This window comes from Cherax quadricarinatus, chromosome 29, assembly GCF_038502225.1.
Source record: "Cherax quadricarinatus isolate ZL_2023a chromosome 29, ASM3850222v1, whole genome shotgun sequence".
Taxonomy (NCBI): Eukaryota; Metazoa; Arthropoda; class Malacostraca; order Decapoda; family Parastacidae; genus Cherax; species Cherax quadricarinatus.
Window position 1 is genome coordinate 34,288,383 of NC_091320.1, and position 27,439 is coordinate 34,315,821.

Below are 27,439 nucleotides of genomic sequence, written 5' to 3' on the forward strand. Positions count from 1 at the left end.
ACTTACAAAGTTTAAAAATGCTACATGCAGTACAGTGTATGATACTGCCATGCTGAGGAAAAGCACACAACATTTTATAAGGTAACATTATCGGTCCTGGAACCTTATTCACACCTATGATGAAGTGAACAAGGAATGAATAATGCCCTGGACTGAAATGTTTTCCTAATAAAAAATCCTAAGTGTTTGCTCACATATCCTTTTCCTTCAACTAGTCTGTTTACACTAAAAAAATAAAGCATATGGTTTTCTTTTAAAAATTAATAACAAAATACTGTACTCCTTAAATAATGTCACACAAGAATTTATAGTATGGTTTAAATAAATAATTACAACAAATATGTTGCAGCTTGGAATGCAAATCATAAAAATTTGTTTAGTGAGAAGCAGACAAGATAATGAAAAAGTTAAAGATATATGTAGACTAATCAGCCAGTGCCTATGATAAAAAAAAAATAATGGTTGGATGGCATGGATCAGCATTTCCCAACCTGGACAATGCTACCCCCTACAGGGCATTTTTAAAATTCAATAGAAGGAATGGTAAGCTTAAGGGAACAGTAGATGGTACTCAAATTATCAGTCTTGAAACTTCATTACACATTTACCAAAGTACAATATATTCAAAAGGGAAAGGGAAAGCACTAGCAATAAAAAAAAAATAACAAAATTTGGACACAGTGATGCAGATACTAAGAACACAGAATCCCTAACCGAAAGGCTTGCTTCAACTATAAGGGTATGTGGAAGTACTTGGGAAAGAGACAGTTCAAGAACAAACTTTCCATATCATGGCTATCTGCTTACAACCAGCTACGTGACTATGATTATATTCACAATGCAGCACTAAACCTGTAGAGGTCATACAGTGTCTTGGAAGAAAATGGAATCAGAATTACTTTATCTACAATCTAGCTACCTCGAATAATGCCAATGGTAGACCAGAGAGCTATAAAAATGGTGGTAATAGATGACAGATATATATTCAATGCAAACAATATGAATGTCCAGTATCATGCAAAAAAAAAAAGTTTTGAATCATTAAAAATAAGTGAGTATCTGAATACATTATAGTACAGAAATATGTGATAAATATGTTGGACATAGTTAAGACATTACAGCTGGCTTCTTACAGATGTAAATGAAGAAAGAAGAAAAACTTAATTAACCATTCTGCTACATCATGTAACCACACAACTGATTATAAAAAAATATAGTGTCATTTTGTAATCTTAAAATAAGAAGAGCTCATTTGGGCTTTTGCACTGCTTCTTTAATAAAAAGAGTCAATAAGGTTTCTGCATCTGACACATGTATAAAATTAACATAAAAAATATCAATTAACAGTATTTGCTTGAAAAAATAACCTAGAAAAAATCATAATTATTAATTCTACAGTTCATGACCAATTTCTACCAGAAAACATGAGCCTACAATTCATGCACAAACTTATTACATAAATACCATAGAATTGATGAAGGGGAAAAGGTGGATGGTGCATGGAGGTATCTGTGGAGACAAAGAACTTTATCCATGGAGGCAAAAAGGGGAATGTACCAGAGTATAGTGGAACCAACACTGTTGTATGGGTGTGAAGCAGTGTGAAGCATGGGTTTTGAACATTGCAGTGAGGAGGAAGCTGAAGGCAGTAGAGATGTCGTGTTTGAGGGCAATGTGTGGTGTAAATATCATGCAGAGAATTCAGAGGTTGAAGATTATAGAGGTGTGGAGGTAGGAAAAATATTATTCAGAGGCCTCAGGAGGGGTTGCTTAAGTGGTTTGGAAATTTAGTGAGAATGGAGAAAAACAGGTTAGCTAAAAGGAAATATAAATCTGGGGTAGAGGGAAGGAGGAAGGGGGGAGTAGAGGAGTTAACTGCTAGATGCTTGGACATCCAACAGGCTTGTATGAGCATGTTAGATAGTAGTAAGTAGAAGCAAGTGGTTTTTATAATTTGACATGTTGCTGGAGAGTGAGCAAGGTAACATTTATTGAAGGATTCAGGGAAACGGGTTAGCTGGTCTTTGTGTCCTGGAGGTGGAAAGTACAGTGCCTGCACCCTGAAGTTGAGTTAGGGAAGTTGCAGTTTGGAGTGTCATCTGAACTGTAATGAAAGTGCACTTCTGGTGGTGAGACAGTGACTGAATGAGTGACAGTGAAAGTGTTTTCTTCTATCAGGTCACCGTACCTCAGAAGGAGACAAAGAAATAATATTTGAAAAATAATTTGTGTGAAAATGTTTACAATGCATGCATGTATCTACAAAGTAACAGTCATAAGAAACTAAGAGGTTTCAAAGAGATCCATTCATGACTTGGAAGTTCATAGCTGGTACGTCTGTCAGTTGCAGATTGCATGTAAAACTTAATACATTCATATTTTGCTTGAGAATTACTTTATCAAAATAAAGATATATCTGATTTCTATTAATATTTTTCCTTATCAAATAAGAAAAAAATACATCCAATTGTTATTATACATTTTTTTTTTTTAACAAGTCAGCCGTCTCCCACCGAGACAGGGTGACCCAAAAAGAAAGAAAATCCCAAAAAAGAAAATACTTTCATCATCATTCAATGCTTTCACCACACTCACACATAATCACTGTTTTTGCAGAGGTGCTCAGAATACAACAGCTTAGAAGCATATACGTATAAAAATACACAACATATCCCTCCAAACTGCCAATATCCCAAACCTCTCCTTTAAAGTGCAGGCATTGTACTTCCTGTTTCCAGGACTCAAGTCCGACACTCCAGTATATGTAATATAACATTTTGAATAAAAGAAATACTAGTATTATATACAATATATTTAAACAATTATAAATATACAAACATTTATAAATACTGTAATGATTTATATTACTGATAACAATACCACAATACAAAAAGAATGTAATACAACCTAAAAAAAAAAAAAAGTCATGAGATCTAGCAGATGAAAAATTATTGACAGACAGTCGAATACAGGTTTCTCTCGCTCTAAGCAGATTCCTTTTCTGCAAGCTGGCTATTAAGCCAGATCCTGTTTCTATTAGCAATTTTGTATATGCAATTTATAGTAGGTATATTCGAACAGCACACTTTGCAAGGTGCACTGAAGATTTCTATTATGCATAATTAAGTGTTTATGTCCAGGTTGAGCTAAGTACAGATGTGTCAGGGATTGGAATATATCTACAGCATAAAACAAGGGACACCTGTAGTGTTATACACAGTCATTGCACTACAGAGTCTACACTATCCTCTGGATAAAACATAAAGCCTATGCATTCATCCTTGGCAATACATCATTATCATTATTATTATTATTATTATTATTATTATTAATTCATTGTAGGTACTAAATCCATCCTACCCACTCTAAAACCTCCTTGCTCATCCGCAATCCTACATTCTGTCTTACCTCTAATTCTTTCAATTATAACCCTACCGTACACTTTTCCTGGTATACTCAGTAAGCTTATTCCTCTATAATTTTTACAGTCTCTTTTGTCCCCTTTCCCTTTATATAAAGGGACTATACATGCTCTCTGCCAATCCCTAGGTACCTTCCCCTCTTTCATACATTTATTAAACAAAAGTACCAACCACTCCAACACTATATCCCCCCCTGCTTTTAACATTTCTGTCATGATCCCATCAGTTCCAGCTGCTTTACCCCCTTTCATTTTACGTAATGCCTCACGTACCTCCCTCACACTTACATTCTGCTCTTCTTCACTCCTAAAAGATGGTATACCTCCCTGACCAGTGCATGAAATTACTGCCTCTGTTTCTTCCTTAACATTTAAAAGTTCCTCAAAATATTCTCGCCATCTACCCAATACCTCCATCTCCCCATCTACTAACTCCCCTACTCTGTTTTTAACTGACAAATCCATATTTTCCCTAGGCTTTCTTAACTTGTTTAACTCACTCCAAAATTTTTTCTTATTTTCATTAAAATTTCTTGACAGTGCCTCTCCCACTCTATCATCTGCTCTCCTTTTGCACTCTCTCACCACTCTCTTTACCTTTCTTTTACTCTCCATATACTCTGCTCTTCTTATAACACTTCTGCTTTGTAAAAACCTCTCATAAGCTACCTTTTTCTCTTTTATCACACCCTTTACTTCATCATTCCACCAATCACTCCTCTTTCCTCCTGCCCCCACCCTCCTATAACCACAAACTTCTGCCCCACATTCTAATACTGCATTTTTAAAACTATTCCAACCCTCTTCAACCCCCCCACTACTCATCTTTGCACTAGCCCACCTTTCTGCCAATAGTCGCTTATATCTCACCCGAACTTCCTCCTCCCTTAGTTTATACACTTTCACTTCCCTCTTACTTGTTGTTGCCACCTTCAAAGGTCATACAGCACTGATGGACAGTGCAAATACACTTAACTTGCTTTGTTCAATCACAATATAAAATTACTGGCCTAACCAGGAGGCCTGGTCACAGACCGGGCCGCGGGGGCGTTGACCCCCGGAACTCTCTCCAGGTAAACTCCAGGTTATGTGAAGCTCTAAACCCATACGAGGACCACTCAACAAAAAGTAGTGGTACAGTAGTAGCTCAATCCTCTGTCTGCTAAATGCGAGACAAACGCACTACCACTGAACACAGCAGAGCACTAAACATGGTTCTAATCCACCTCGTTGACACAACCAGCGGCGGACTTACATTTTTGGGGCCCATAAGCTTGAACTGTATGGGGTAACCTTTGCAACCAGCAACAACTAGCCTACAAACTTTAATAACCTTCTAATTTTTATTTTAATTATTATTGTGTATTGAATTACACTATATTATTATTATTATTATTATTTCTTAAAAAACCCTTCTCATACAGTAGCCAAAATTTTTAAGCAATGTGGTCTAAAGTCTCTTTTGGGGCCCCTCCAGGATTAGAGGCCTTGAAGCTTAAGCTTCATTAATTTCATAGTAGATCTGCTGCTGGTCACAAGAATGTATCAAATTAATTAATATATTCTAATTTCTCCAAATTATATTTGATTCTTAAGTCACATCCTTGAAGACTGATATTGCAATATAAAACTTCACATTAAAATAGCCAAAAATACCCCAGATGAACAGTGAACCAAAGTGCCAAATAAAAAGTGCAAAGAATAACAAAATTAAAAATTGCGAATACTTCACACGTTGAATGTGGAGCTGTCACCTTTGTGGATTTGGCTAATCTTTGGAGCAAGTTGTTGTTGGATCTGCATGTACATCTGCTGAATGGACACAAGGAAAGGAGTAGAACTCTTGCTCTTCTTTCCATAAATATTTAGATATATCCCAGCTACAACTAGCAGCCCACCCCATACATATCTGAAGAAAGAGCAAAAAAAAAAAAAAAAAAAAATTTAATAAAAAGTAATTTTTGTATTCATTTGTTGACTTCGAGAAAGATTAGACTAAGCATGTGAAATAATATTTTATGAATGGAGAGGTATAAAAACATGTTTCACTTACAAAAAAAGTACTACATAATTGTCATTTCATACATTATGGAAAGTCCCTGATCACGCACATCATTTTGAGCAAACTAAAACTAGAACTTAAAACTACTTGACATTATATAGATGTGTAGTTGAAATACTCCATGGAAAAGTGGCGAAGAATCTTTCCTCTGTAAGCCAGGCATGTCATAAGAGGTGACTAAAATGCTGGGAGCAAAGTGCTAGTAACCCCTTCTCCTGTATAAATTACTAAATACAAAAAGACTCTGGTGTCTCTTTTTAGGTTACCCTGCCTCAGTGGGAGATGGATGATATATCAAAAAAATAAATAATAATATAATCACGAATAAATTCTGATACATATATATGCACACCATTACAAGAAACAACAGATTAAGTTACAATGAGCGTTGTATAGTACAATTTTAATTATTTAAGAAAGACTTAAGAGAAATTATTAACTCTTCTCTACATTCAAATTTAGTACTGAAGTCTAAGAACTTACTGCACAGTGAAAGGCTTCCTGAAGAGGAGGAAGGACAAGCATATAGTGAGGGCCTTGCGGAAGGTGGTAACAGTGACTGCCACCAGGGCACCGTGTAGTGTTACCAAGGTTAGTACTACTTGCACCCCACAGAACCCGGCAGCAGAGAGTACCACTGCACGCCCATACACCTCCCAAGGAAACTTCCAGAGAAAATATAATACATAATGTAATATACATCAGTTTACAATTTACAACTATAATAACTGTTTACATTTCATCAAATGCATCTTAAGAAATAAAAAACAAAAAGAGTTGAATAATAAAAGTTTAGACAAGTGTTCACAATTAAACTAGGATGAACATTCCTTCTACTAATTTTTTTATGCACTTCCTTTGGAAAGGAGAATTATTTTTAAGCATCATTCACAAAAAAGAGCTAATGAAAATGGTCCGAGATAAAAGAGTATTTTTTCCAACTGTTATAATCATCATCAGCCATTACTAATACATATCTGGTCTGTCCCAATAAGCACAGTATGCATTAATATCCCTAAAGATTTTGAATGAAATCCTATGATTAGTTTTTAAATTCAGTGTCTCACACCAAACAAAGATGGGCACCCAGCCAGACAATTTTTTAACAATATCTCTTACTGTCAGTATTTTTGTTTAATGAATGTATGAAAGAGGGGAAGGTACCTAGGGATTGGCAGAGCTTGTAAAGTTCCTTTATATGAAGGGAAGGGGGGCAAAAGAGATTGTAAAAATTATAGGAGAAAAAGTTTACTGAGTATACCAAGAAAAGTGTACGGTAGGGTTATTATTGAAAGAATTACAGGTAAGACAGAGTAGAATTTCAGATGAGCAAGGAGGCTTTAGAGTGGGTAGGGGATGTGTAGATCAAGTGTTTACATTGAAGCATATATGTGAACAGTATTTAGATAAAGGTAGGGAAGTTTTCATTGCATTTATGGATTTAGAAAAGGCATATGATAGAGTGGATAGGGGAGCAATGTGGCAGATGTTGCAAGTATATGGAATAGGTAGTAAATTACTAAATGCTGTAAAGAGTTTTTATGAGGATAGTGAGGCTCAGGTTAGGGTGTGTAGAAGAGAAAAAAATTACTTCCTGGTAAAAGTAGGTCTTAGACAGGGATGTGCAATGTAACTACAGTTGTTCAGCCCTTTGACTGACACAACCGCAAATCCTGAGGTGTCTCCTGGTGTCGCAAAATACAGTGGACCCCCGTTTAATGATATTTTTTCATTCCAAAAGTATGTTCAGGTGCCAGTACTGACCGAATTTGTTCCCATAAGGAATATTGTGAAGTAGATCAGTCCATTTCAGACCCCCAAACATACACGTACAAATGCACTTACATAAATACACTTACATAATTGGTCGCATTGGGAGGTGATCGTTAAGCGGGGGTCCACTGTATTTGAAAAAAAAAAAAAAAATTCTTATGAAATAATAGAGAATCTTTTCCCGATGGTAATGACACCAAAGGCACGAAATTTGATGGACAACTTACGAAATTACACTCTCGCAAAGTTAGTGACCTTGGTGATATTTACGAATCGGCGATTTCACCCACTTTGAGCCCTATTTTCCGCTAATTCCATTGTTCCAGTTGAGCAAACTCATAACTATTTCTTTAGAACTCCATTTCTTCTATCAATTGAGTACAAGAAACTCCCCATTTACCAATTTCAACTACCCAATAAAGTGGTCAGAAATTGGCAATTTGGCCAATTTCATGCAAATTAAAAAATATGCCAATTTCAAAATAGGGTCCAGAATGAACAATGCAGACATTCTTGGCTCTAAAACAACATTTTCTTTGTTCATCAGTCACATCTCCAGGCCCCTCTGATATTACTCTTGCTTTCTATTTTGAATTTTTATGCAAACAAAAAATAGAAGATTCACTGTTATGCAGACTACTGCAATATTGTAATACTTGTAAAAATAATATCAACCCATTCATGACTGCATATTAGAATGGCTAGTTGGACATTTATTGGAAAATGACATCATTTGCTTACTCTTGAACATCAGCAAAAATCAAACATTTCCCCTACTTTGAGCTCCATTTTAAGGTCCTTTTCATAGTAAAACCAATCAAAATCACCTCTATTTCTATAACATATTTTCCATTCTATCAAATGTGACTACGAAAACAATAATATAACCATAAAAACTATACAAAAATACACCTCAAAGTCAGCATTTTAATCCAAAAACAGGGTTGGAGTTTTTTTTTCTCATTATGCATTGCATGCTGCAGGATATTTTTCATGTTGTGCACACTGACCACACAGACCGATTCTCTCACATGTGGGCCTACCAGCTTTCTCCTGCTTGATTTGAAGCCACTAGAATTTTTGAGTATACTATATACAGTGGACCCCCGCATAACGATCACCTCCCAATGCGACCAATTATGTAAGTGTATTTATGTTAGTGCGTTTGTACGTGTATGTTTGGGGGTCTGAAATGGACTAATCTACTTCACAACATTCCTTATGGGAACAAATTCGGTCAGTACTGGCACCTGAACATACTTCTGGAATGAAAAAATATCGTTAACCAGGGGTCCACTGTACATCAAACACATTGGCTCATAAACCGTATATATACGACCGAAAAAGTGAAAAGGTTAATTTATTTACAGATGGGGTTGTGAAAGAAGTAAATGCTAGGGTTTTCAGGAGAAGGGTGGGATTAAATTATGGGGAATTAAAAATGGGAGCTGACACAATTACTTTTTGCTGATGATATTGTGCTTATGGGAGACTAAAGAAAAATTACAAAGGTTAGTGGACGAGTTTTGGAGGGTGTGTAAAGGTAGAAAGTTGAAAGTGAACATAGATAAGAGTAAGGTGATGAGGGTATCAAATGATTTAGATAAAGAAAAATTGGATATTTTTTTTTTTTTTATTTGCCGGTACTCTCCCGGCCCGGGTCTTTTCCAAGAGTGGTGACCCGGGATATCACATTGGAGAGAGGGAGTGTGGAAGATATCACATTGGAGAGAGGGAGTATGGAAGAAGTGAATGTTTTCAGATATTTGGGAGCTGACATGTCAGTGGATGAGTATATGAAGGATGAGGCTAACCATGGAACTGATGAAGAAAAAAAGGTGATTGGTGTGTTGAGGTATATGTGGAGACAATAAATGTTATCTATGGAGGCAAAGAAGGGAATGTATGAAAGTATAGGGGTACCAACTCTATTATATGGGTGTGAAGCAGCGGAGATGTCCTGTCTCAGGGCAATGTGTGGTGTAAATATTATGCAGAAAATTTGGAGTGTGGAAATTAGGAGAAGGTGTGGAGTTAATAAAAGTATTAGTCAGAGGGCTGAAGAGGGGTTGTTGACCGTGGTTTGGTCATTTAGAGAGAAAGGATCAAAGTAGAATGACATGGAGAGCGTATAAATCTGTAGGGGAAGGAAGGCAGGGTAGGGATCATCCTCGAAAAGGTTGGAGGGAGGGGGTAAAGGTTTTGTGGGCAAGGGGCTTGGACTTCCAGCAAGCGTATGTGAGCGTGTTAGATAGGAGTGAATGGAGACGAATGGTTTTTGGGGCCTGACAAGCTGTTGGAGTGTGAGCAGGGTAATATTTAGTGAAGGGATTCAAGGAAACTGGTTATTTTTATATAGCTGGACTTGAAATGGGAAGTACAATGCCTGCACTTTAAAGGAGGGGTTTGCAATATTGGCAGTTTGGAGGGATATGTTGCAGTATATGTTATATATCTTTATGTATGCTTCTAAACTGTTGCATCTGGGTGCCTCTGCAAAAACAGTTATTATGTATGAGTGAGGTGAAAGTGCTGAATGATGATGAAAGTATTTTCTTTTTGGGGATTTTCTTTCTTTTTAGATCACCCTGCCTCAGTGGGAGTTGGCTGACTTGTTGAAAAAAATAAAAATCTCTTAAAATATCATTTTAAAAGGGTTTATATTGATATTGTATGAAAGACTTTTAGGAAAGAAAACAGATTTGTTTGTTAAATCCAATGAGCACATTTTGAACAAAATACTATGATCAATTTCCAATTTCAGTCTATATCTTGCGCCACATCAAAAGAAAACTGACACCCAGCCAGATGAAACTGAATTACACTGGCAGATCCTGAACTATTTTATGATTTAACTTGCAAAGTCAAAATATTATTAAGAAATAAAAGTAAAGAATTGACTTTTCTCACCTGAGAGGCAAAGGAGACAGCAGGTACCAACTGGTCAATTAATAAAAGACCAATCAAAATCAAGAAGAAGCCAATGCTATACGAGTAGAGAACAACATGTGCTGTACTTTCACTGTACTTTCTGATGGCTCCTTCTTGAACATTTCCAATGATAGCATCACATATCAATGCTAGACTTACTAACATCACCCCTGCAAAATAACAATACATACAGTGTGTACTTGGAGTAATATACCAATTATAATTCTATTCTAGCTTCAGTGGGATATGGCCGGTTTGTTGAAAAAAGAATAATTCCATTCTACAGAATTCTTCCTCCACAAGCCATGCATGTTGTAAGAGACAACTAAAATGCCGGGAGCAAGCGGCTTTTAACCCCTTCTCCTGCATGCATTACTAAATTTAAAAAGAGAAACTTTCATTTTTCTCTTTAGGTCACCCTGCTTTGGTGAGATACGGCCAGTTCGTTGAAAAACAAAATTCTGTTCTACAATACAGGTGCACAATACATACTATATTTTTTAAATTTAAATATTTTATATTTAATTCATGTAAGCACTAAACCCCTATGGGTCATTCAGTGTAAGACATGGTGAAGGCTTGATCCTCTGTCTGTTGAGTGCGAGGCAGATGCACTTCCTGTTTGTACTCTAAATATAGTACATTATAACAATGATGAACAAAATTATTTTCTCTGATGACTGGGCATTGTTACTGAATTATTAATATAAAGAACCAACATTTGACAATAATAATCTCCAAGAGAAGCCACATAAAATTTTAATGTGGGATAGTATGGAAGAAAATAATTACTCTAACAAATTCTATATACGTGTGAGAGCCTCACCGAAGAGCAACACTTAACCACTTAATTTCTCCATGCATGGCTTCAATTCACAGGATGGTTCCCTCAACTAGAACTTTTCCCAGGATTGGGGCAAACATTTTTTGGGGAGTGCAAGAGGACAGGGAAACTCAGAGACTGACATAAATATACTGTGAATGTGGAAAAAGACACTTACATACAGTTCAGGACATTAATTAGAGGAAACATTTTGCCATGTGTCAAAACATTTCCTCTAATAAATGTCCTGAACTGTCCATAAGTCTCTTTTTTCCACATCTTGTCAATATTACCATACCATTTTTTCCCAAATATAGTTGTTCTCTCTTAACACAGGTCTGATCCAGTGGTTGGGCAGTTGCTCTTCCACTGCTACAAACAGTTGCCCATGTTCTACTCATGTCATGCAGTGCAAAATAATTCTGTACTTGCCATGACAATATCTCAGGAGAAAATATTTTATTACAGTAAGAAAAAAGGCATAAAGCTATAGTCTGTACTTACTAGAGTGTTATAATTTTGATATATCTACTCCATGTTAAAACTATATTTTTGACAAACAATATAACTTACCAGTAAAAGAGAAATCAGGTTGTAATGTGGAATCTGCGAGTGTGAACCAGATTAAGCCTGAACTCATACACAGACACGCTACGACCTCCAAAATTGAGTATCGTTTTCCAAGAATGAGTATTGACCCAATCATGACTGGTATCAACTTGCAAGACTTGAATATAACCTGAATATGAGAAATAAATCTTATACTTCCTCCCTGACAAGCAAGTACAGTATTGAAACTTAACAAAGTCAGCTTTTACATATTCTACAGGGAATTTGATATTAATGTCATATATACCTATTATACATAAAGCTATAGTAGCGATATTCTATTAATTTCAAGCAATTGCAATAATTTAGCAGTGCCATCATACCTGAGTAGGGTAGTTAAGATACCCAACAGATGAATTCGAAAATCCCATTGTGCCAACGGTTAGTATAGCAATTATTACATAGGTTTTCAAAGGTATTCTGTAAGAGATAATGAGAACAATCTAAACTAGGTAATTTAATTTTAAGAATTACAATGGACCCTCAACCAATGGCAGCATCGACTAACGCCAAAATCGACTAACGGCGCTCTTTGGCATCAAAATACAGTGGACCCCCGCTTAACGATCGCCTCCAAATGCGACCAATTATGTAAGTGTATTTATGTAAGTGCGTTTGTATGTGTATGTTTGGGGGTCTGAAATGGACTAATCTACTTCACAATATTCCTTATGGGAAAAAATTCGGTCAGTACTGGCACCTGAACATACTACTGGAATGAAAAAAGTTCGTTAACCGGGGGTCCACTGTATTGGCTCTACCAACGGTAAAAAACTCATCTAAAGGCTTGCATCCTGAACGTGTCCATGCAGCCTGAGCAGGCCCAGCCACTTCAAGACCCCATATATAGCCAGTGTGCCATTGTTTACAAGCCATTGCAGTCGATTCCATGTGTACCTGCGATATATTTTGTATTATTCCTTTGTTTTTAGTGCTTGTAACCACTAAATAAGCCACCATGGGCCCCAAGAAAGCTTCTAGTGCCAATCCTGTGATAAAAAGGGTGAGAATTACAATGGAATTGAAGAAAGAGATAATTGAAAAATATGAAAGTGGAGTGCATATGTAACCCCAGCAAAGGACTTGGTACCTGAAGTCTTTATGGAAGGGGATTCCCCTTCCAAACAATAGAACACTTGAATCTCCCCTGCTCCTGGCACATCACTCATCAACAACTCCACAATAAAGGTAAGTGGCATTTAATTATTGTTTATTTTGCATGTACCATTGGTTTCTGTGTAGGGAAATGTATATTTCTTGTAAAAAAAAATATTTTTAATACTTCTGGGTGTCTGGAACGGATTAATTCCATTTCCATTATTTCTTATAAGGAAAATTAATTCAACTAATGGCTAATTCGACTAAAGGCTAGCTCTCTGGAACGGATTAAAGCCATTGGTTGAGGGTCCACTGTATAATACCACATACAATACAATATTTTTTTTATTAACACATGAGCCATTTCCCACCAAGGTAGGGTGACCCAAAAAAGAAGAAGAAACACTTTCATCATCATTCACTCCATCACTGTCTTGCCAGAGGCACGCTTACAACACAATAATATTTTATTATTAAGTTCTCCAGTACAAATATTGTGAGTATCAAAATGGCATACAATACCAACAGGATGGTAGGTAAGACACATGGGCAACAGTTAATCAACTTTATACCAAAACTTTTTGCCTACATAGTAGGCTTCTTCAGTCGAGTACAGAAAGTACTCTTCTGTACCATCTTGGTACAGAAGGGAAAACACCTTGGACAATTTTTTCAAGCGAGACCTGTTGGATCTGAGAGGGACATGACCTCTCAGTGACTACAGTCTCTCTTCTACAACCCTGCACCTCTCCTTCCGACAGTATATAAGTCTCCACACTGTCACTTGTCTCCTCCAACTGTTTCAGACTATGGAACAGAACTCTTCTCCAGGCTGAGGGACTGACAACCTCAAATCTACGACTTCAAGGGTGCCAGACTGATTACATCGTCTTCATATCTCTACTGCTCCTGCCTGCTTTCTGTACTCGACTGAAAAAGCCTACTGTATAAGTGAAACGTTTTGGAATAAAGTTGCCTAACTGTTGCTCAAGTGTCTTACCCACCAACCAGTATAAATATTCGTGACGAAGAGATGATTTTTATTATTTTATTAGTGCACAGCATTTTTTTTATTTTTGTTAATTTTAAGCTTTATTATTAAAAAGAGACACAAAATTAATTAGTTATTTTAACTAGCAAACAAATTGGTTTTCAACCAGCAAATATTTTAAAATACATACACTGTACTCCTGAAATGCATAAGCATGCATGATTACATGTAAACTACATTCTTATAATGGACAAAGAAATAAAATTTGTTTGTTTATAATCTCATCTTCCTTAAACTGCAATGCTTCCTCTTAACAAATGTTCCTCTCATGCAGGAAATTCCAGTACAAGATAACCAATATTTTTGGAATTTAACACACACTACCCTCTTTAAATCTCTTCAAATTTGGTATTCAAAGTTATCCAATGCTCTGAACTAACTTCTGTATATACTTATAATTTAAGAGATACAAATAACCGAAGTGTAACGAACACTTGTCAACACTCAATAATAACCCAGATGGAGACAGACACACAAGAGGTTGATTGATCTGTATATTTTGACCCCCTTCTGGAATCCTCTTCAGCAGAAGAGGATCCCAGAAGGGGGTCAAAATATACAGATCAATCAACCTCCTGTGCTTCTGTCTCTAAGAGGTATAAAAATGGTTGTTACCAATATTATGGTGTTCCAAGTCATGACCTCAAAATGATATAGGTCATAACTCTTGACCTACAGGCCAGGCTGAGCTAAGATTTACAGACCTGAGTTCAGAGCAATGGATAATCTTGAATACAAAATCTGAATTGGTGTTAGGCACTGGTTGTCTTGTCCTGAAATGCTCCTAATTTCTGTTTATCACACTTTAAAACTCTTCCTTACCCACTTAAAGAATTCACTACTCCTGATAGTTATCTGAAAATTACTTACTTTCTAGTAAGAGCACTGCCAGATAAAATTATCTGAAGGAGCGCAAATATTGTATAAAAAGCAAACTGCACCAACGTCAGATACCAGCCGTGAGGCTGCATGCCTTCCAACGTAAATATCAGTTCCTGAAGCAGAGAAATAATCACAGTCACCAAAAAGGTAACTGATTAGCAAATAGCATCAGGCATTTAAAAAAATGGATCTATATTAAGTATTAGTGTACACTAAATGTTTGCTGGAAACATGATGCTCTGCATCCTGTTCTCCCTAATACATTAAATTACTAAAACAGTTAATCACAACTTATAAAATTATTAATTAAAAATAAGATTATGGATTATCTGAGTAGCAAATACCTATGCAGTATTTTAGTTTTCATTCATATTTATTTGTGTTCCCGTAGCTTGATCGTTAGAGCAATCAGCTCAAACACTGAGGTCTGGAGTTTAAATCCCCGGTACAGCTGGAAAACACTAGAACATGTTTCCATAAGACACCTGCTGTCCTGTTCACCCATCAGTATAAAATGGGTACCTGGGTGTTAGTCGACTGGTGTGGGTCGCATCCTGGGACAAAACTGACCTAATTTGCCTCCCAGCACACATAAGGGGGATTACCAACAGACCCCTGGCAGTCTTCAAGCTGGCACTGGACAAGCACCTAAAGTCAGTTCCTGATCAGCCGGGTCACAGACCGGGCCGCGGGGGCATTGACCCCCGAAACTCTCTCCAGGTAAACTCCAGGTATAACAAGCGGCTTTCTATATAGTAGTATGTCACTGATGTCAACTAGGCCTGTATACCTTGTACATGTACTTGTAGAAATAAAGATACAGCGGAACCTCATTTTTCAGCCGTTGCTTTTATTGGCCGATTCATATTTAGGCCGTTTTTTCGGCAGAAATTTTGCTCCGTATTTTGGCCATTGCCTTGCATACCGGCCGTATTAGACGTGTCAGCCTACCTCCCACTGGGACGCTATGCATAGCAAGTCAGTCTCCCTTTGTCTGTCAGCGAGTGAGCATATATTCCGTGCATTCATCCAAACATTTTTTGTGTTTTTTTTATTAAGTGCGACTGTGAAATAAGTCACCATGGGCCCCAAAAAAGTTCCTAGTAAAGTTCCTTTGGTAAAGAAAGTGAGAAACACAATGGAATTTAAGAAGGAAGTAATAGAAAAATATGAGAGTGGTGTGCGGATGCTGGAATTTGCCAGGATGTATGGCAATAACAAATCAACAATCACTTCTATCCTGGCAAAAGGGGTAAACATGTTAACAAAAAAGAAATCACAAACAAATGAAGATGTGGAGAAGTTGTTGTTGTGGATCAGGGAAAAAAAGTTAGCGGGAGATAGTGTTTCAGACATGATCATTTGTGAAAAGGCAAGGCAGTTGCATGCTGATCTCATAAAGAAAATGCCTGGAACTAGTGATGTTGTTAGTGAATTTAATGCCAGCAGAGGCTGGTTTGAGAGATTTAAGAAGCATAATAGCATACACAGTGTTGTAAGACATGGTGAGGCTGCAAGTTCCGACAAACATGCGGCTGAAAAATTTGTGCAGGAATTCAAAGGGTATGTACAGACTGAAGAATATCAACCCCAACAAGTGTTCAATTGTGACGAAACAGGCCTCTTTTGGAAGAAAATGCCAAAGAGGACCAACATCACAGAGGAGGAAAAGGTACTGCCAGGACACAAGCCTATGAAAGACAGGCTAACTCTTTTGTTCTGTGCTAATGCTAGTAGGGATTTCAAAGTGAGCTTTTACTCATGTATCACTCGGAAAATCCAAGTGTGTTCAAGAAAAACAATGTCGTCAAGAGTAAATTGTGTGTGATGTGGAAAGCTAATCATAAGGCATGGGTCACGAGGCAACTTTCATTGACTGGGTTCATGAAGTGTTTACCTCCTGGAAAATAAATTGCCACTCAAGTGCCTCCTTGTAATGGACAATGTTCCTGCTCATCGTCCAAACTTGGTAGACCTATTGTCTAGGGATTTCCATTTTATAACAGTGAAGTTCTTGCCTCCTGACACCACTCCTCTCATTCAGCCCATGGACCAGCAGATCATTTCTAACTTCAAAAAACTCTACACAAAAGCAGTGTTTCAAAAGTGCTTTGAAGTGACCTCAGACACTGAATTGACCCTAAGAGAGTTCTGGAGGAATCACTTCAATATCTATAACTGCACAAGCCTTATAGGTAAGGCTTGGCAGGGAGTGACTTCCAGGACTTTGAACTCTTCTTGGAGACAACTGCGGCCAGACTGTGTCCTCGAAAAGGATTTTGAAGGGTTTGAGGCTGACTCTGACGCTGTCGACCCTCTGCCTGTTGTCGAATCTATTGTGGCATTGGGGAAGTCCATGGGGTTGGATGTGAGTGGCGAGAATGTGGAAGAGTTGGTGGAGGACCACAGGGAAGAGCTAACCACTGAAGAGCTGCAACACCTTCAACTGGAACAGCAACAGACCACAGTTGAGGAACTTGATTCAGAGGAGGAGGAGGAACAGAGAGGGAAGAATGCGCCTTCTTCAGTGATTAAGGACATTTGTGCAAAGTGGAATGAGGTGCAAACTTTTGTGGAGAAATATCACCCTGGCCAAGCTGAAACAAGCCATATCTGCAACATGATCAGTGACAAAACCTTGTCCCATTTTAGTGAAATCTTAAAGAGATGCCAGCAATAGAGCACTCTGGACAGTTATTTTGTGCAACAGGGGTGCAGTGACTCTCAAGCTGGTCCTAGTGGCATTAAGAGACAAAGAAGGGAAGTAACCCCAGAGAGGGCTTTGATACCTACAGTCCTTATGGAGGAGGACTCCCCTTCCAAACAATAATTTGCCCTCCCTTTCTCCTCCCAGTCTTCCATAAGTCAACAAGCATCTTCAATAAAGGTATTTAATAGTGATTTAAATGTTCTTAATTTATTTTATTTAGTTTCATTGTTTTGTGCATGTAAAACTATAATTAGCCTTTAAAAAATTATTATGGGAAATACTGCTTCGAATTTAGGCCGTTTCGAATTTAGGCTGACTACCTGGAATGGATTACGGCCAAAAAACGAGGTTAAACTGTATTATTATTATTATTATTGTTATTGCTATTATTATTATTATTATTATTATTATTATTATTATTATTATTATTATTATTATTATTATTATTATTATATCCAGTTGATAGTGCACAACTTAAGATATTTCCCTAAACAAATATCATTATCAGGGCATTAGAATTAATCTGACAAATACAGTACATAGTTATAATTTAAATAATACAGTAGATGATAACTAGAATTAGAAAAAAATTTAACAAAAATTACAATTAACTGTCCTGCAATTAAAGAACGATGATAGTATGAAAGGTGAGCAAAGCAACTGCCTGCACTTGGACTGGGGATGTTGCAGTGTGAGGGTAATCTGACTGTGATGGAAGAACACTGCTGGAAAGACAGCAATTGAATGAATTATGATAAATGGGTTTTCTTCTTTGGGTCACCATGCCTTGGTAAATGGCCAGTGAGTTAAAAAAAAAATGAAATGAAATTCCTAAATATTGTAGCAGTCAAGGTTGGATTTGATAATGCTGGAAGATCAACTAGTGGGGAAAAGAAGTGTAATGTTTTTCACAGCAGTACATTCACATATCGTGAGTGAGAGACTTTTCACCAAAATTGGGGTGTGTGTAATTTTTTAATTTTCTCTCAGTGAAAAGTGTCAAACATTTTACACTGCTCTTACAAGACTGCCAGGATCTGGCTCAAGAAGGCTTCAAAATCTTACAGTTTCAGTCCTTTCGAGAGACTCTAGTTTTGACCACAATATTAACATACAGTGGACCCTCGTTTTTCGTAATTAATCCGTTCCAGAAAGTGTGACTATTATCAAAATTAACAAGCTGTGAAACCATTTTCCCCATAAGAAATAATGTAAATACAATTAATCAGTTCCAGACACCCAGAAGTATTAAAACAAAAATTTATTTTACATGAAATATGGATGTACATACACAAAACAATGGGACATGATGAATGAAACATTAACAGCATAACACTTACCTTTATTGGCGATTCTTCTTAGTGTATGGAAGACTGGAGGAAGGGAGAGATTGGATTATTTACTGTTTGGAAGGGGAATCCCCTTCCATAAAGACTTCAGGTACCAAGTGCTTCTCTGGGGTTACTTCTCTTCTTTGTTTTTTAATGCCACTAGGGCCAGCTTGAGAGTCACTGTACACCTGTGGCACTAAATATTTGTCCAGTGAGCTCTGTTTCCAGCATCTCTTTAAAACTTCCCTAAAATGGGCCAAGACTTTGTCACTGTACATGTTGCTGACATGGCTTGCAACAGCTTTGTCAGGGTGATGTTTCTCCATAAATCTTTCCATCCTACTCCACATTTCAAAAATCTCCTTAATTTCTGAAGAAGGCAACTTCTTCCATCTCTCTTCCTCCTCCTCTGAAGCAATATTCTGAGCTGCAGTATGTTGCTGTTCCAGCTGAAGCTCTTGCAGCTCGTCAGTAGTTAGCTCTTCGTTGTGGTCTTCCAACAACTCTTCCACATCCTCCAAACTCACATCCAACCCCATGGAATTCCCCAATGCCACAATAGATTCCACAACTGCCACAGGCTTGTCAGGGTCAACCCCAAACCCTTCATAATCCCTCTTGTGGACACAATCTGGCCACAATTTTCTCCAAGCAGAGTTTAAAGTCCTGGTAGTAACTCCCTCCCAAGCCTTACCTATAAGGCTTATGCAAAGGAGGATACTGAAGTGGTCTTTCCAAAATTCTCTTAGGGTCAAGTGAGTGTCTGAGGTCACATTAAAGCACCTTTGAAACATTGCTTTGGTGTAGAGTTTTCTAAAGTTTGAAATGATCTGCTGGTCCATGGGCATGAGGAGAGGAGTGGTATTAGGGGGCAAGAACTTCACTTTGATAAACCCAAACTCCTCCAGAATTAGGTCATCCAAGTTTGGAGGATGAGCAGGTGCATTATCCATTAGCAGGAGGCACTTGAGATCTAATTTATTTTCCAGGAGGTAATTCTTCACACTGGGGCCAAACACTTCATTGAACCACTCAAGGAAAATTTCCCTCGTGACCCATGTCTTATTAGTGTTAGCTTTCCAATACACACACAATTTACTCTTCATGACATTTTCTTGAACACTCTGGGATTTTCAAAATGGTACACTAGTAATGGCTTCACTTTGCAATCCCCACTATCATTACTACAAAACATGAGAGTCAGCCTGTCTTTCATAAATAGACTTGTGTCCTGGCAGTGCCTTTTCCTCCTAAGTAATGTAGGTCCTCTTTGGCATCTTCTTCCAAAAGAGGCCTGTTTCGTCACAATTGAACATTTGTTGAGGTTTTAATTGTTCAGTCTGTATGTACTCCTTGAATTCACTTACGAATTTTGTAGCTGCATTTTTGTCAGAAATGGCAGCCTCACCATGCCTTATCACACTGTATATGCCACTACCATTCTTAAATGTCTCAAACCAACCTTTGCTGGCCTTAAATTCACAAATATCAGTACAGTGGTCCCTCAATAATCGTAAGGCTCGATAGTTGTAATTTTCGAAAATCGTAACGTTATTTTCGTCAAAACATTGGCTCGCTAATCGTCGTTTGACTCGCGAATAGTCATTCATCTGGGACGCATACTCATGGCTCTGAGCCGTTCCCAGCCAGCGTGCCATTGTTTACCAGTGAGTGACGGTCCCGTCACTTGTTCATACGAAATATTACATAATATTCCATTCATTTTAGTGCTTGCAACTACTAAATGAGCTACCATGGCTCCAAAGAAAGCTCCTAGTGCCAAGCCTTTGGTAAAGAAGGTGAGAAATACGATTGAATTTAAGAAAAACATCATTGAACAATATGAAAGTGGCGTACATGTGGCTGAAATGGCCAGGATGTATAACAAACCCCATACAACCATAGTTTCCATCATGACCAAGAAAAAGGAAATCAAGGAAGCTGTTGTTGCAAAGGGGGTAAATATGCTGACAAAAATGAGATCACCAGTACCCGAAGATGTTGAGAAGTTATTATTGGTGTGGATAAACAAGAAACAATTAGCAGGAGATACTCTTATGACGTCAATTATTTGTGAAAAGGCTAGGCAGCTGCATGACGATCTGGTAAAGAAATTGCCTGCAACGAGTACTGATAATTGTGAATTTAAGGCCAGCAAAGATTGGTTTGAGAGATTTAAGAAGCATAGTGGCATACACAGTGTGATAAGGCATGGTGAAATGTGGGGTAGGATGGAAAGATTTATGGAGAAACATCACCCTGAGAAGGATGTTGCAAGCCATATCGGCAACTTGTACAGTGACAGAGTCTTGGCCCATTTTAGGGAAGTTTTAAAGAGACGCCAGAAACAGAGCTCACTGGACACTTTTTTTGTGAGACAGGACTCCAATGACTCTCAAGCTGGTCCTAGTGGCATTAAGAGACAGAGAAGAGAAGTAACCCCAGAAAAGCACTTGGTACCTGAGGTGTTAATGGAAGGGGATTGATTCCCCTTCCAAACAGTAACTAATCCAATCTCTCTCCTCTTCCAGTCTTCCATACACTAAGAAGAATCGCCAATAAAGGTAAGTGTTATGCTGTTAATGTTTCATTCATCATGTCCCATTGTATTGTTTATGTACTGCATCTATATTTCACGTAAAAAAAAATTTTGTTTTAATACTTCTGGGTGTCAGGAACGGATTAATTGTACTTTCATTATTTCTTATGGGGAAAATTTATTCGAAAATCGTCAATTTCGATAATAGTCACACTTCCAGGAACGGATTAATTACGAAAAACGAGGGACCACTGTACTTGTTGCAGGCAATTTCTTTGCGAGATCGTCATGCAACTGCCTAGCCTTTTCACAAACAAGCGGCTGCATAAGACTATCTCCTGTTAATTGTTTCTAGTTGATCCACACCAACAATAGCTTCTCAACATCTTCGAGTACTGGCAATCTCATTTTTATCAGCCTATTTACCCCCTTTGCAACAACAGCTCCCTTGATTTTCTTTTTCTTGGCCATGATAGAAGCTATGGTTGTATGGGGTTTCTTCCTGGCCAGTTCTGCCACATGTACACCACTTTCATATTGTTCAATGATGTTTTTCTTGAATTCAGTCGTTCTCACTTTCTTTACCAAAGGCATGGCACTAGGAGCTTTCTTTGGAGCCATGGTAGCTTATTTAGCAGTTGCAAGCACTAAAATGAATGGGATGGTCACTCACTGGTAAACGATGCTACACTGGCTGGGAATGGAGTGCGAGGCGACTCGGGGCTGTGAGTACGCGTCCGAGGTGAATGACTATTTGCAAGTCAAAAGGCGATTCGTCAATGTTTTGACGAAAAAAAGTTAAGATTTTTTAAAATTACAACTTTCGAGCCTTACAAAAAACGAGGGTCCACTGTTCATGTATCTATGTTTTCCTTTCTATATGTCACAAGCAAGCTGGTTAGTCCAATGTTTAATTGCTAAGTGAACAAACTTCAGGAAGCAGGGCTCATATGGTATAAGCTGTCATAATCACTAAAAATGCAACAACAAAGTCAAGGACATTACCAGTGATAGACAGGACAAGCTTCCACCCTCTGCAGGGGTATACATAATCCCTTGTAATGACTGCAACAAATTATACGTGGGCGAAACATCAAGGGACCTCCAAACACGTATTTCAGAACATCAATACGCAAGCAGGTCTGACGACACAAGGAATGCCTGTGTACAACACCGTAATTCACACAACCACTTGATAAACTACAGAAACTCAAGACTTATCGCCACAGAAGACAACACTCAATACCGAAGAATCCTGGAATCATCACTTATTTCTATATCCGACAACTTCAACCAGAATAGTGGCTTCTATAACATAGCTGAACCACTTGCCAAGAAACTTCTTCATCGCTATCCCACATAAGAACACAAGAATGGAAGAACACTGTAGAAGGTCTGCTCACAAATTTATCCAATCTCCTTTCCAAGCTACCCAAGATTTTAGACTCTATAACCCCACTCAGTACATCATCAGATGCAGCATTCTCCACCTGACCTCAGCATTCTGAACCTGACTATAAATACTCGCGTCCCTTCCACCCCAGGTAGATCTGTTTGTGACTTGAAAAAGCTCATTGTGTGGGCGAAACATAGTCAATAAAGGATCACATTATACTGCATATGTGTTTATATTTCCAAAGTCAAGTAAATTTGCCTCTCCAAGACTACCACCACCTTGGTGCAGTATAACTCTTATTGGTTTCAGTACTTCCTCACAACAACAATAATAATAATAATAATAATAATAATAATAATAATAATAATAATAATAATAATAATAATAATAATAATAATAATAATAATAAGAATAATTGTAGGTAGTAGGTTGGTAGACAGCAACCACCCAGGGAGGTACTACTGTACACTATACACAAATAACCTGCACATAAAAGAGAGAAGCTTACGGCGACGTTTCGGTCAGACTTGGTCCAAGTCGGACCGAAACGTCGTCGTAAGCTTCTCTCTTTTATGTGCGGGTTATTTGTGTATCGTTCCAGTCATGGTATTGTGCCTTTTTTTGTTATTTAGGTACTACCGTCCTGCCAAGTGAGTGTAAAACGAAAGCCTGTAATTGTTTTACATGAAATTAAGACACATGTGCAACATCTGGGTATCTTTATTGTAGACGTTTTGCCATCCATTGGCTTTATCAATACAAATCCCAGGACATAACTTGAAGACAGTAGGACTATATACAGAAGATGAGGTAATCAGTCCCTCAACCTTGGAGTAGGCGCGAAGAGCACTGTAGTCATGGAGATTCTGAAGCAGAAGCAAGGAGCCTGGCATTTATATACCAACGTCAGGTGTAGCAGACGAGGGCATAATCACTGGTAGGCGGGATTCCCCAGTGGAAGTACGTCCTTCCCAAAGAGATGGGTTAGTTGTAGTAGTAGTTGTCGTAGTCGTGAAGGTTATGTACATGTCCTCAGAATCAAGATTCCATGATGTTGCAGTGTCTGACAAGTTGTGCAAGAATGGTATATGTCCTGGAATTTGTACTGATAAAGCCACTGGATGGTGAAACGTCTACAATAAAGATACCCAGATGTTGCACATGTGTCTTAATTTCATCTTGTTGGCATTATATACCATTCTTGCACAATTGTTTTACATGATGGTAGGATTGCTGGTGTCTTTTGTCTGTCTCATAAATATGCAAGATTACAGGTACGTCTTGCTACTTCTACTTACACTTAGGTCACACTACACATATGTGTACAAGCATATATATACACACCCCTCTGGGTTTTCTTCTATTTTCTTTCAAATTCTTGTTCTTGTTTATTTCCTCTTATCTCCATGGGGAAGTGGAACAGAATTCTTCCTCTGTAAGCCATGCATGTCGTAAGAGGCGACTAAAATGCCGGGAGCAAGGGGGCTAGTAACCCCTTCTCCTGTATATATTACTAAATTTAAAAGGAGAAACTTTAGTTTTTTCTTTTGGGCCACCCCACCTCAGTGGGATATGGCTGGTACATTGAAAGAAGAAAGAAAATAATAATAATAATAATAATAATAATAATAATAATAATAATAATAATAATAATAATAATAATAATAATAATAATAATAATAATAATAATAATAATAATCAGTTTAGACTGATTACAAAATATTATGAAGACACTATGCAAGAATACTGTATACAACTGGACAAGAATTAGTACTCTGTCTTAATACATGTGAATAAATCAACTGCTATATGTGTAAACACAACTTTATTTGTAAAAAAAATATTGAAATTCCTAAGGTAATAAAATAAAAACAAAATAATAAATTATCATTCTAATTTAAATGTCAAAATGAAACACCATCAGAATTAACTAGTTTACTAAAATCTAAAGTACACGGTGAATCTGAAGACAAAAAATGATGGCATCGTTAAAGAGATATCCCTATGGTTAATAATTAATTCTACTTACAAGCATGTAGCCGTAGGCAATGTAGAAAATAAAGACAGCCGTTGAGAGGAAAATAAACTGTGGTGTAGGCGGGAGCCTGGACACTGGGAACCCAAAGAGCTCCACAACATTCTTTTTAGGTTGACCGACAGTCTCCCCTAATGTCACACTCACACTGCTACTCTTACTCATCTTAACTGAAAAACAAAGGTACTACTGAATTTACTATTAAATAATAAAATTCAGTACTATATTAAAAAAACATGTAATTTACAGAGTATGTACTGGTAACACTGCAAGAAAACCTGACAAGAACCTTTTTACATTAAAATAAGGTGCTGTAAGCATCATTTAGGTAAAATTTCTCAGGAGACACTGCACTACTTCCTGACAAATAAGCAACCACTACAACAGAGAAAGAGAGGAAGAAAAAGTAAAGGTAGTGGTAATGCTGGTAATGGAAACAGTAGTGGAAGTACAGTAGTAGCAGAAAAGTATGGGGAGTAGTTTTTTTGCCAGAAGAGATAGAAAGGAGAGAGAAGGGAGGCAATAGTAGTAGTAATAGTAGTAGAAAAGGTAGAAGGTAGAAGCAGTAATAGTAGTAAAGGAGTGGTGGTCATTGTAATAATAATAGTAGAAGTGGGGTAAATCTAAGGACAAGAAAAAAAGCACTGCAGGAGAGCTAAGAGCCCACAAGGGATAGGACCAAAAACACAGGGGATGAGGAAGGAGGGGGGATGAACTGAAGGACAGAACAAACTAGGCAGAAGAAAGGAAAAACAAAGAAAGAAATAACAAAAAACAGGAAAGGAGAAGGAGTAGGGAGAGAAGAAAGGGTTAGGTCAAGTCTGAAGTTTGGAGCATTTGACAATGTATAGAGAAAGGAAGGCATCAACAGAGACAAAGCCAGGAATAATATTCATACTAAGAAAGCAGTGCTTAAGGGATGTTTCAACAAGATAATGGCTGTGAAGGCTAGAAGTAGGATAAGACAGTTTTGGCAGAGGTCCAGTCAACAGGATGACTGTGATCTCTAACATAACAGAAAATAGCATTATTGGTGTCGACAAGCATAACACTGTTTTTGTGCTCTTTAAGTCTGTCAGAAAGATAGCAGCCCATTTCTCCAAAGATAAATAGTGTTTTGAAGCATTTATGCACAGATGTTAATCCATGAAGACAAAATGGGGAATGTACCTGAGGAAAGTAGTGCCAACATTGTTATATGGGTGTGAGGTATGGACTTTAAATGTTGCAGAGAAGAGAATGCTAGAAACCCTGGAAATAGTATCCACTTGGAGAACAATTTGTGGTGTGAATATTATGCAGAGAATTGGGAGTGAAGAAATTAGAAGACAACAAAAGGTTACTAAAGACACAATTTGAAGGGCTGACAAGGGGAAGTTGAGAGTTTAGCCATTTAGAAAAGGAGCAGAATGGCATGGCAAAGAGGGCATATGAATCAGGGCTGGAGGGATGTAAGGGATAGGGTTATCCCAGAATGGAAAGGAGGTATGGGGGTTGCAAGATGTTGTAAGTGATGGAAGTATGTTTAAGCATGTTAGTTCAGAGTGATAATAAGTGGATTTTAAACTGAAATGAGTGATAAGTGGATTTTAGATCAAAATGAGTGATAAGTGGATTTTAGATCAAAATGAGTGATAAGTGGATTTTAGATTAAAATAAGTGATGATAAGTGTATTTTTAGGGTATGATGCACTGTTGAAGAATAAGGAAGGTTAACATTTATGAAGGAATTCAGGTAAACTGGTTAGCCTGACTTCAATCTTTTAATACTATACAATATATTATTATTATAATCATGGGGGAGCACTAAACCCATAGGATTATACAGCGCATGTAATCCAATTCCCTAGATCAAGAGCCCCTCACCAGCATCAAGGAATCTCCCTTGAGGAGACAATATTAATATAAACTTAATAAGAAGCTGGTCAAGACAGTTTATTCCATCCATCTATATCTGTAGTCTACATCAGACGACTTAAGCTAGACATATGATTTACATTTTTTAAGCTAAATTTTATTATATTTAATATTAATCACTTCGTCATTTCAAGGCTGGAGTAAATAAGTCATGTTTCTGACATTAACCTGAATAAAAATCAATAATCAAACTGTTAGTTATTCTTTTTTTTAATGGCTTAGATTTCCACTATTTCTTCAATTTGTTTTAGTTATTGCTTTACTCATTTATAAGATAAACAAGCAAACCAACAAAGCCACATTAACAAATAACATGAAATAATCACCACAAAATTACGCAGAGTTCCTGAGTTAGACGTCAAGAGGTTAATCAATCAATTTTTGAAGGTAAAAATGGCAAGAAGTTCTATTTCTACTTCTTTTTATACGACATGAAGCTCCATTTATTCTTTTTTCGTGCTGAGTGAAGAGTATTTGTAGTTAGTTAAGAAGACACCTTTCCCTGCCACGTCTAACTTTGTTGGGGGTGTATAGGGCCACCAAACCTTGCGTCGTAATGAACCCTGCATCCTAGGTCTCTGGGAAAGGAATTGTGCCCGAAACAAGATGGGAACCGGGAATGGAAAATGAGTTTCTTTTCGAAAAAGAGAAGGGGAAAAATAATTTTTCAATGGGGTCAGGTGGACCCCCATAAACCCCGGCATAGCCAGACGGCCATGCACCAATAAATCAGCAACCGGCTTCACCCAAGCCGTAAAAATCCGCGAGAGCAGAGAGAAAAAAAAAAGAAAAAATGTATGTCAGTTAATCCATTTATTTCCACATAATACAACATTGTGTAACATTAGATGACATTACAAC

The 27,439-nt window shown here is 37.5% G+C and overlaps 1 protein-coding gene across 4 annotated transcripts in view; it reads right to left on the reverse strand.

Moving 5' to 3' along the window:
- The window catches only part of Papst2 (PAPS transporter 2), a 42,474-nt gene extending 15,338 nt beyond the window's left edge, over positions 1-27,136 (reverse strand). For all 4 annotated transcript variants that reach the window (XR_008407318.2, XM_070089701.1, XM_070089700.1 and 1 more), the window contains exons 1-8: positions 26,905-27,136; positions 24,656-24,831; positions 14,639-14,763; positions 11,943-12,039; positions 11,584-11,749; positions 10,167-10,357; positions 5,967-6,148; positions 5,176-5,330 (exon numbers count right to left, since the gene is read on the reverse strand). Coding sequence is in view for 3 of the 4 variants with exons in the window: in XM_070089701.1 (XP_069945802.1) it covers positions 5,176-5,330; positions 5,967-6,148; positions 10,167-10,357; positions 11,584-11,749; positions 11,943-12,039; positions 14,639-14,763; positions 24,656-24,826 (1,087 nt within the window). In the remaining variant the exon portion in view is untranslated. The remainder of the gene's footprint in view (positions 1-5,175; positions 5,331-5,966; positions 6,149-10,166; positions 10,358-11,583; positions 11,750-11,942; positions 12,040-14,638; positions 14,764-24,655; positions 24,832-26,904) is intronic.
- Between the last annotated feature and the right edge of the window lie 303 nt (positions 27,137-27,439).